This window comes from Protomyctophum parallelum (genome assembly GCF_964188405.1).
Source record: "Protomyctophum parallelum genome assembly, chromosome: 12".
NCBI classification, from domain to species: domain Eukaryota; kingdom Metazoa; phylum Chordata; class Actinopteri; order Myctophiformes; family Myctophidae; genus Protomyctophum; species Protomyctophum parallelum.
The window spans coordinates 39,997,532-40,009,528 of NC_139712.1; the positions used below are offsets into that span (position 1 = coordinate 39,997,532).

General features: G+C 44.6%; 1 protein-coding gene across 1 annotated transcript in view; it reads left to right on the forward strand.

Annotated features, from left to right (window-relative positions):
• Positions 1-10,272, forward strand: part of kcnb2b (potassium voltage-gated channel subfamily B member 2b) — a gene marked incomplete at both ends in the record, with an annotated part of 142,789 nt that extends 132,517 nt beyond the window's left edge. The window contains one exon of the mRNA XM_083777963.1: positions 8,329-10,272. Within this exon, the coding sequence (XP_083634089.1) occupies positions 8,329-10,272 (1,944 nt within the window). The remainder of the gene's footprint in view (positions 1-8,328) is intronic.
• Between the last annotated feature and the right edge of the window lie 1,725 nt (positions 10,273-11,997).

An 11,997-nucleotide genomic window follows, 5' to 3' on the forward strand; every position in this document is an offset into this window, starting at 1 on the left:
CCCACACAGCCAGAGTTTTGAGCAGTGGTGATGTGAACCACGCAGCCCCGGGCCTGAAAAGCCCTTGGGCTGTGCTTGTTGCATGGTTACGGAGAACTACTAGTGTCAATGTTTGAGAGAGCAAGCAGAGAGTTGTTCCGCAGATATCTGTTATGAATATGCCACCTGGGGCCTTGCTTAATATATATGTGTGTGTGTGTGTGTGTGTGTGTGTGTGTGTGTGTGTGTGTGTGTGTGTGTGTGTGTGTGTGTGTGTGTGTGTGTGTGTGTGTGTGTGTGTGTGTGTGTGTGTGTGTGTCAACTTATTGTCCTTGTATTTGGAAGTCTGGTAAACTTGTGCTCAGGGGTCTGCAATTGGGTGGATTGCTAAAAACAAATGCAAAAAAGTTGGCTAAATACTATGGGTAGTCTGTCCATCTGGAGAAGGCGTTGTTTCATTAACCCTAGGTGGCTTAAAAAAACCCAAAACAAACATCCTGTCTAGTAGTGTCAAGTAATAGTATGTCAACAATGTGCTATATATATATATATTTATTTTTTCTCCTTTTCCCTCTGTGTGTTAAGCATGTGCACCATATAATGTATAACCTAATTCTGATCAGTGTTTGGGTCTATTGTATTACGCCTCTTGTGCAGATCCAAATAAAATAATTCAAATGTGTGTGTGTGTGTGTGTGTGTGTGTGTGTGTGTGTGTGTGTGTGTGTGTGTGTGTGTGTGTGTGTGTGTGTGTGTGTGTGCGTGTGTGTGTGTGTGTGTGTGTGTGTGTGTGTGTGAGAGAGATCACACAGAGAGCTAACTCAGAGGCTGTGTTTCCTATGCTGTGTGCATCAATTGATGGCGATCAGCCTATAGGTTAGCCTTAGACTAAAGGTACTTGCAGACTGGAAATGTGTGATTTTACTGTGCGTGCGTGCGTGTGTGCGTGTGTGCGTCCAAATTACCGGATACAGTAGACTCTAGTCTACACTAGACTGGATCAGAGCAATGATCAGTAATTAGAAACCAGGCATTCCACAGGTGCTTTGGAAAGCCTGGTGACGCATGATTATTGAGGGACTAATGTGTAACCTTTCTCTGGTTGACCCTGAAATTATAGCTAATCATATTAACACCAATATTCCTCAGATGGGTTTTCAAGCATGGTGTAGCATGCTGCACTGTACAGATGACACATTTAATTGCAAGTGACACCTCATGGCTACGTTGAAACGTTGTGTTAAGCCAAGACTAATGCTTTAGATCCACTTCAATTATTGACTACATTAGGAAAAATTAACAGCTCAATAGCTTTTCCTGAAATAATTAGCCATCATTATCATGGCACTATAAGGCCAGCTAAGCCTTTTTCTTTTTCAGACTAAACTGTGAATTCATCATTGAAATGGCCCTTCTACATCATGCAAATGAATCTTTGTATTCAATTGTCTGAATTTTATGGAATTTACAAAGTTTCATCTTTATCTCTCCCATGTTTTATGAACTCTTACATAGCCAGTGGGCAGCCAGAAAATACCCCTCTCTCTCTCTCTTTCTCTCTGTGAATACTTTGGACACTGGCCAGCCAAGTTACTGAACCGACAAAGGCTTTGTGTGGGAGAGAAGATGATTAGTGTTGGATCCCTGCACGGTGGCGTGTATTCAGCTCTGTCATCTTTGTCTAAGCTTCTAAACTCCCTCTGTCTTGGTACTGTACCTGCGTTATTATTAATACTGTACTGGCTTATTAGTAGAATTGATGCCCCTCTGGAACGCTAGCCCAGGTTTTAGGGCAGGTGCTCAGAAACATGAAATAAGCACATGGAGGCTGGAGCCACTGTTTCTTTTGAAATTTAATTAAATTTCCTGGAAATTCTTTCCAGGATTTATTCAATGTAGCATTTGATTTACTTTGTGCAGATTAAGCCGTGATGTTGCGTGCCTCTAAATGGGTGCTGAGGTTCTGAACAGCCATCCATGTCTGGGTGCTTTGACATAGGATCATCCCATCTGGAAGAGATTCACAGGCTCATGGGAAGATATACCACCACACTGACCTCCGGATCAATGGCCATTACCATAGCCATGATCACCTGGATTGATTCGGCAGCAAAAAATTATCATACCTGAGCAGGAGCTCAATTAATCCTGGACAAATTGATGACGTGGGCTGGTGGAGGGGCAGCGGGGGGGGGGGGGGGGGTGAGGTGGTATCGGAACCGCATCATGGCCAGTAAGAGCTCCAAGCAGGATCGATATTTAGCCGCTCGGCGCTCGCCCAAGCCAGCCGAGCTCCTGTGTCCATAATGTGAAGTGTACACAATCAATAGCAACCAACCCCCCCGCCCAACCACCCCGAGCTGACAGACGGGTCACTGGTGTGGTGATGTGACTCCCCCCCCCAACCACCCACCAACCCCTCCTCTCTCCTCTTCTTCAGTGTACATCAACAGAGTTCACATCAGCGTGCCGGGAGGATCCGATTGGGGGTGACTGCAGGGCAGGCGACATGCACAGCGAGCCGTAGCGGTTAGCGTCCACTGGGCTGTCAGTATAGTGACATGGCAGTTAGAGAGGAGTTAGTGTTCTGTTGACTATTGACTCAGAAAGGAGGGCGGGGTGGGGGGGGGGGGTGTGGATGGGGGGTGTAGTGGTGGAGGAGTGGATGCAGAGAGTGGTAATAGTATTTTCAAAGGCCAGCGACGGAGTTGTGACTTGTGAGAGACGCAGAACCCTGCAGAGAGGCCTCTCGCTTCAGTGCCCAAAACACTCCCCTTGGCAAAGCTCACACCTCCTGCTCCATCCAGGCTTCCCCCAGGAGCTCACGCCAGGCCAGCTCATTGAAGTCGTGGATGGAGGGAGGGAGGGGGCTGGGGAATCATGCTCATTGCCTACATACAGTAGTACATACACCAGGGACATGAAGGCAGAAGAATTAGGCTTGCAACAGTTAATTGAACAAATTGAGTTAATCGATTATAAAAAATAATACAAATTATCTGTAATCTTAATAAAATAATAGATACAAGATACAAGCTCACATAGGTTATTGTCACAATTTTTGCATGACTCCATTGTGCAGTATAAAATAATAAGTGGTAGGTTAATCAATTTGTTGATTTACATTTGTGTGTTTTGTTCTGTCTATGAGGGGACTCTAGGCTAAGCAAATATTGGGATAACTTGAAATAAATATAACACCTCACTCACTCTCTCGCCCGCGCGTGTTTGTGCTCTCTAACTCACGCACATATAAACTCTCTGTCAAACACTTGCTCCTCTCAAATTCACACGATCACTTTGAATGGGCTCTCTAATTCTCTAATCTCTCTCTCAAAGGGCAATCGTGTTAAGCAGTGCCTGTTGTTGAAATGGGCGGTAGAGATAGCACAGGGGCCAGAAGCACAGTAGACTGCTGAAGTGTGTCACTCAGCTGTGTAATTATCACACTGTAAGCAAGTCAATGAGGCTGAGCATGGCCTGGTTGGGGTTTGCTGAAGAGACAGAACCTTTACAAATAAGAGATGTGTGAGGATGAGAGGAGAAGGTGATGGAGAGACATAAAGCTAAAGCCTGTGACATGCGGCAAATTCATGGTGTTAACTAACAAATAGTTCTGAATACTCAGAACTCCCTTTCAACTGTATAGACAGCTAAGTTAAAAAAGGACGTTAATTTAGCATCTTTTGCATTTTGATAATCTTACGTTGGAATTTCCCTTTGATTGGTAATTAATTTTAACTGCACAAGCAGTGCTTGGATTGCGATGAAGCTGACAGGCAATTTTTACGTATAACATTATATTGAGTGAGATGTACTAGTATAATTCACACGTCATTCTAGAAAGCCATGGTTTTGTGTTCACAAATAAATAACCAAGAGGCAATGGTTTGGTCCTCATGTAATATGTATACAGACTACAGAGAGTATCCCCGCCTGTAGTCCAAACATTAAATTCACCCATCACCCGACTTCAGGGCTTGAGCTAAAGTTGACATTGTACCTATGCCCGGGTTTGGCCGGGATTGTCTGGGTTTCAAACTAGTGTCCTGAAAAATATCACTTAAAACACAGAAATGTCCAGGTTTTCAAAATTCACTACCAAGCCACTACCGTTTTCATCACAATTACAGTTTTGATCTCTTACACAGACGTTTATCATGTTCTGTTACGTTGCAAAGTGTGCTAAGCACTAAAATAATTATTAAGCCCCCCCCCCCCCCCAGGCATATTTTCGCAGCACTTTCTGAGCTTGCAATTTTAGCCTAAAGTGTTAAGGGTCCCATTTTGGGTGTTTGAAACACCTATTTATTAGTACTGTTCCTGGCCACTAAAATGTCATATTTCTGGTAGCTTTCATCTGTAGTACTCCATAATAAGGTTATTGGCAGGTCACTTCCAGGGCAACTCGCAGGTCATGCAGGGATTATACTAGTCTCCGGCTCACGCCATGCGATGCTGTGCCTCGCTCAATGCAAATCAGGAGCAAAGAAGACTTGACCCAAAGTAATTGATCTTCTTAAATACTCCCACACAATTACAGGAGGTTAATGTAAGCCACCTCAAAATTGCTCATCCTCGCTCTAAAATGCCATTTGGTGCTGATGTCCGTGAGTCCGTGGGTGCATGGGAAGATGAGATCACATGGTACCGGGTCACTGAAACGATAAATCACTGTGTGTGTGACTGTGTGTGTGTGTGTGTGTGTGTGTGTGTGTGTGTGTGTGTGTGTGTGTGTGTGTGTGTACATGTGTACATTGTTCATTCAGCTGTACATAAGTGTGGAGAAGGCCATAGTGTGGAACGTATAGAAAGATTAACAGTATCCCAGGGCGGCAGCTAAGGCACTTCTAAATGAAGAAGGTATATGACCTCTAAAATATGAGTGATACCATGTCCTTGTGGCTCCACAAATCATAGATTAAGATAGTACCGTAACCGTAGTATAGTACCGTAACCGGAAGGTCAGTTGTGTAAGCAAATAGTCCTACTATGCCTCAGCGAGCCTCTAAACTGTGCAAAACCATTATCTTGCAGGCGTAATCCGTGCCCCTGTCTCAGGAGCTGACGGTGTGCCAAGCTGTTCCGCAACAGGGGCAAAAACTAAGGTTGTCTGATCGGTGGCTCGAATCCAGAGGTTGAAACTTAAATAAGCTTTCTACGAGGTTAGGGGCAGGGAAGCAAACTGTGTCCCAGAGGCACAGTGGTCGCCCGTCTTTCTGCAGTGCACCAGGCCACGCCAAGGCCGCTTCACTTAGCTGATAATAGGTTTAACCCAATAAGCACCAGCATTCATTAATGGCAACACTTTGAGCCCAGGACACACTCTGTCTCTCTCCTCCTCTCTCACATTGTCACTCTCTGCCAGGTTTTTCCGTGTTGGTGTTTTTGGCCTGGTAGAGGTGGGACTCAAACTTTTTTATGTCAAGGACTCCCAAATCTGTATTTAGCTATGGACCCCCATCTGGAAAGTGATGATGGGGGTTATTTCCAATCCTTTTTTTCTTTCAAAACTTTTATTACATAAGTGGTAAATCCGTGGTGTAAGGGTTGTTTGAGTGCAGACCATTTGCCGATATACCAGAAAATACCCCTCTTTTTCATGGCCTAATGTTGGCAGGTATGCCCTTAAGGGCCATCCACAACAAGCACTGTGACTACCTTATATCAGTTCACCACTGTAGTCGTGGTACTGTATGTGGACTCTGCCTTCCACTACATTCAATAAAGTAGTTGGTGTGGACGGCCCATTGGGCAACTATTTCCACTAGTTTTCTAGTTGTTTTAAAGTCAATTTGTAACTTTTTACTTTAATTTGTTTCACTTTAACGATTTGGTCTTTACTACTATATTGGGTAAATAAACAATACACAGTCTCTCTGTCTCTGTCTCTCTCTGTCTCTCTCTCTCTCTCTCTCTCTCTCTCTCAATTCAATTCAATTCAATTCAATTCAATTCAATTCAATTCAATTCAATTCAATTCAATTCAATTCAATTCAATTCAATTCAATTCAATTCAGAGGAGCTTTATTGGCATGAGAAAACATACGTTTGCAGTATTTCAATGTTATCTCCCCCCCTAGATTGGCACAGAACCTTTGCTCCCTTTGCCATGCTCATTTTTAGAGTTTGGATTGGAACTACAGTATATGATGTATAGATGTTATAACATCTGACAGGAGTTTTGTAGTGGGTGCCCCCAGCCTGTGGTGGTTGTTATTATGTCTGGGCTTAGTGTCTTCACTAGTCATCATTTGAATAGAGCCCACTGGAGAAAGTATGGAGATTGCATGGAGCCCTCTGGGCTAGTGCCCAAATCCTTGAGTTCCATTTCCGACTCTGACATTTCTCAAATGATCATAACTCACAAAGGAGCTATGGAAAATGCCTCCGGAAATGTATGGAATGGTCAGCGTTTAAACGTATTTAAGTCATAGTTCTGTGCAAGCCGGTGGTGCTTAATCAGTATTTGGGCTGTCTCAGATTTGCTGCCTTGAAGGAGCCGTTTCATATCTGGTGATTCGATTTTCATGGAGAATGTTAAATAACTCACAACGAGAATGCCGGGTACTGCCAGTGCCTCCATGTCTAAGGCTGCAGCCATTCGGAACAAGGGCGTCTTGGGCATATATAAGTTATTCTGCGCTAGCGGGAGTGTAGGACTTTTCACCTGTGTGGGCTGATGAGACCGAGAAGGGAACATAGAGAAAAGCTGCAGAAAGAAGTTCAGATTTCTAAGGAGGTGTTTATCCGTGCTGGTGCAAGGCCGGAAGGCGGTAGTGGAGGAAGAGAGCATAGGAAGGTGGGAGGAGGGGGTCAAGTAAGGCAAGCCAATAATATTACACAAACACGCGCACACACACACACACACACACGCACGCACGCACGCACGCACGCACGCACACACACACACACACACACACACACACACACACACACACACACGTTAACCTTACTCCTCAATCATTCATTTGTATGAAACTCTCAGAGGTGGGTATGCTTGAAAATTGTTTCAACAACTATGGCTACTATTTCTCTTTCTTTTTTTATCCCGTTGACAGTGGCATCAGCATGTACCCTGTACATTTTCAGGCTATCCACAGCCCACCTCTGTAGGTGACAGAAATGGCACGTCCTATAGTAAGCATTGGTATATGCCATGTGGTGATTGGTGACAGGTTGAAAAAAAGGTGTTCCTTTAAGGCCTGTGAGTGTCTCTCTGCGGGCTGTCCCTGACCTCCAGTTGAAGCAGAATGTCATAATGATGTGAGAGGTCATTATGACATCATTAACATGATGGATGTTTCTAGCCATACCTCCACAACACACGGTGGGAACATTGTGACACAATGTTTCTCCTTCATATCAAAGCGATATATAGACTTACTCAAAGTCCTTAGCAAGCAGTTCTTTCCTTTTTTACGGGTTTGTTCTTTTGGAAACATAATTTATGGTAGACAGTAGACACTATAGACACAGCATAGGATGACACAATAACAATGTATTTAACCAACCTCCACAGATGACTTGCTATTAGAGTGTATCACCCAGTTATTCACGAACTGTATGTCATTGTTCTGAATATTCCTTTATGCTTTTCGCATATTAATGCTCAAATCTAACACTGATGATATTTGTATGTCTTGTCAGACTGGTGAAAGCTTTTGAAATCGAGCAAATGTGTGTGGAAGCACTTTTAGATAGCTGTCAACAGGTGGAGCTAGAACCCTTTTCTACCAGCTCCTTTGCATATTGCTTTCATCTGCTCTCTCCAATGATAGATTTCTGTCCTACTACTGTATATTTATCCCCATACTTTGTGAACAGGGATGTTTCATTACCCTTTTATGTTATTCATTTCATGTACCCTTCAATTTCCCCTCTGGGATTAATAAAGTATATCTCATCTCATCTCATCTCATTTATTTTACTTCATTATTGCATCACCCCATCTGTCATTGGCATGCTTTCATTCATGTGCGGCCAGCCTTTGAAATAAAAAGTTCAATCAATTCTAACTCATTTGTGTTTGATTTATATGCCATCGCTTCTTATTGATGTAGATTTCTCTATGTGCCAGTCAAACCGAATGTTTTTACAATGCATCTCAACTGTATGCCACCATTCACTGAGCCATATTTAGCTGAAGAGCGCAAGCTAAACACATAGCCTATTTGGCAGCGGGCCTTTGGTTTTTAAGTGCATTAATAGTGACAGCAAAAGTTATTTCCTTGAAGTGTGTAAGTTGTTAGTGACCTTTTACAGTACATGATAGTATGTAAGCATTCAGATTCTTATTTACCTTATGCTAACATTGACATCTCCATCTTTTTTTTCTACCTCTCTTCAGATCCTGGCCATCATATCAATCCTGTTCATCATCCTGTCCACCATCGCCCTGTCTCTCAACACGTTACCGGAGCTCCAGGTCATAGACGAGTTCGGCCACGGCAACGACAACCCGCAGCTTGCCCACGTGGAGGCCGTGTGCATCGCCTGGTTCACCATGGAGTACCTCCTCCGCTTCCTCTCCTCGCCCGACAAGTGGAAGTTCTTCAAGGGGCCGCTGAACGTCATCGACCTGCTGGCCATCCTCCCCTACTACGTCACCATCTTCCTGACAGAGTCCAACCGGAGCGTGCTGCAGTTCCAGAACGTGCGCCGCGTGGTGCAGATCTTCCGGATCATGAGGATACTGAGGATCCTGAAGCTGGCCCGGCACTCCACGGGCCTCCAGTCGCTGGGCTTCACGTTGAAGCGGAGCTACAACGAGCTGGGGCTGCTCATCCTGTTCCTGGCCATGGGCATCATGATCTTCTCCAGCCTGGTCTTCTTCGCCGAGAAGGACGAGGACGCCACCAAGTTCACCAGCATCCCTGCGTCCTTCTGGTGGGCCACCATCACCATGACCACGGTGGGCTACGGGGACATCTACCCACAGACGCTGCTGGGGAAGATTGTGGGCGGGCTCTGCTGCATCGCCGGCGTGCTGGTCATCGCCCTGCCCATCCCCATCATCGTCAACAACTTCTCAGAGTTCTACAAGGAGCAGAAGAGGCAGGAGAAGGCCATCAAGAGGAGGGAGGCGCTGGAGCGGGCCAAGAGGAACGGCAGCATCGTCTCCATGAACCTGAAGGACGCGTTTGCGCGCAGCATGGAGCTGATGGACGTGGTGGTGGACGGAGCGGAGGACGAGAAGACATCCCTGGACAATCACTTGTCGCCCAGCCGCTGCGGCGGCGGCGACAAGGCCTCGTGTGCCATGTCTGAAACCAGCCTCCTGTCCCCTCACCGGACGACCGTCACCACCTCTGACACCCCCCAGGGAACGCACCGGAGTCCACGGCACTTCCGGGGCAGCCCACAGCACCTCAGTGTCCAGAAGCTGGAGGATATCTACAACCACATGACCAAGTCGCAGTCATTCACTAATCTCAACACGACGAGCACCATGAGCAACCTGAGCACGTCTATGACGGCGCTCTCCTCTGCACCCTACAAGAGCCCAACAGAGGAAGTGGAGCTGGAAATGAAGGAAGTCCCGCCCCCCTCCTACGCCGAGGTCGGAGGGGAGGGCCTTAACTTGAGGATGGAGGACGGAACAGAGCCGTGTAAGGACAGAAACCAAAGGGCCCCTCCTCCTCTTGATCTTAGCCAGCTGAGGGCTGATGATGATGACCAAGGCACCCAGGGTTCTGTACTCAAAGACGCCCTCAACCCATGTGCCGAATTGCAGTCCCCGGAGGTGAATGAGGAAGGGGACAGTTTCACCAGGTTTGCAGAAAATATCCGGAGCTCCCTAAGAAGCAACAACCCTCTTAAAGTTAAGGTTTTAAAAGTCAACTTTGCACAAACCTCTGCCGAAAGCCCGCTTACAACCCCCAGCACCACTTCACCCGGGGACATAAGCTCCAGCCTCCTGGAAGATGACTCCCCAGAGGGGGAGAGCTCACCGCTCCTCCCTGTCTCAGAGGAACAGGTCCCATCCCCAGTGGGAGATTCGTGCCCCATGTCACCTAAGAGGCTGGTCGTCGACACGCCACCAGGCGATGAGGATCGGTCCATGGAGAACCTCGAAGAGATGCATCTGATGGAAGTGGCAGGTGGGTCCGTGGCGCCATCATCGCCAAAGATGGCACAAAATTGCACCCAGGGCATGATGGGTGAGAGTGGAGAGGTCATGGCTGACAGCAACCAAAATGGACACAAAGTGGAGAATCACATGTTTTCACCCGAAATCCACCTGATACCAGGGGAGAGTGGCGTCTCTCCAAGCTGTGAAAACAGCATGTGACTGCGAGGAGTGCTGTGAGTCAACCGTCCCACTGCAGACTTTGGCCTGGTGTTTACGAGCAGAGGAAGAGGGATACGGGTGCAGCAGTAGTGGAAGATATTTTTGCATGGCATGACAAGTCCCTTTTACTTGTGTTGTTGTGTATTGCTGACAAAGAAACTGCACGGGTCAATGCAGGTACTGTATCAGAAGGAATCTGGGACATAAAAACTGTGGGCTCAAACATTAAGAATCTCACACAGAATGAAGGAATTTATCAGACATTTTGAACTGTCATTGTACATATTTACTTTCTTTTCTTTTTCTAGCAACAGAATGAAATGCACAGAGGGACTTGCGTTAAAAAAGCATGCATTTAAAATATAAAAATAAATAAAAAGACAGATATTTTACGGTGCTTAGTTTGCAGAAAGCACTCCACTGTAAATACTAGGACAACAAATGCAATGCAAATGCACAGGATAGCAAGGAAAAGAAAAACAATTTTGCTGAAGGTACTAATGTTTCTAATGTGAAATGGGGGGTAGCAGTGTTGCATTGAGAGACCTCAGTCCGAGTGTTGTATCGTAGCGACCTATAAAAACATATCATTACCTTTTGTGGAAATGCAACATGTTCTCATGACAAACCTGCAAATTATTTTCTTTCTTTTTTTTGAGTGAAGAAATTCACTTGTAATGTTGGAATTTTTGTTTTTGGTTACCATAATGACTGGTTTGGTCTTCAATTGAACCTCCAATATACATCCTTTGAAATAATGAAATATTATATATCGGTTGAAAAACAAACCTTTATTCCTCTAATACGTATACAGCCGTTAGTTGCCAAATATCCAGGAACTATCACAATGCTTCAGCCATTAGATCTCTTTATCAGACCGTTTTTTAGAAGTCAGGACCCGGTTTAAAATATCATGTTTTATTCCTGGTTCTACATCTTGAGTCCACCCAGATCACCAAATATATAATTTACTCTAACATCAGATATGTGCATCTAAATGTAGCTTAATGAATAAATGATGAACTAAGTAGGACTAGATTGGATGTAGAAGCTTTCTACAGTAGGGAAGTGAGATTCCAAAAAATATGATAAGAATATTTATAGAACACTACAGTTGATATGGCCATTAGTAGACATCCAGTATAAGCTTTTACTGTACCTTGTAAATCTCTTTTTCGGCAAATCAGAAATCATAGTCTAGAGAGAAAAAACATACTATCAGTGGACCAAATCAAGTACATGTTCATGCTTTCATCTGTATCAGCTGCTCAAGAACAATTATGGTAACATGTACTATGACCGTAGTTACATTTTCTTCTACTCAACTCTTGGATGTTTTACCTGTACTGTTATCATATCGTCAGCACTCTTATATCACTGTACACATTTGTTCCATACTACTGCAAGTTCATCCAATCCTGCTGATAATTTAAAACATCATTTTTTTGTATATCTGTGTAGTGTCTTAGATAGTAAATTACTGTGTTTTGTTGTGAACAAAACTGTTTTCAGTCAAACTTAAATCAAAAGTTTTGTTTCTCCTTTTCCTCGTTGCTTTTGTTTTTACACCGACCTATCTGTTGTATTGTTGCCTTTTATTCCAATTTTTTTCTGGAATATTTATTTATTGTTTTAGCATGGCACTTGGCTGAGTGGAAAATTAAGTTCAAAGTTGTGAGTTTGAGAAAATCCAGAATGATTTTGAAAGGAAGTGGGTGAATTCTA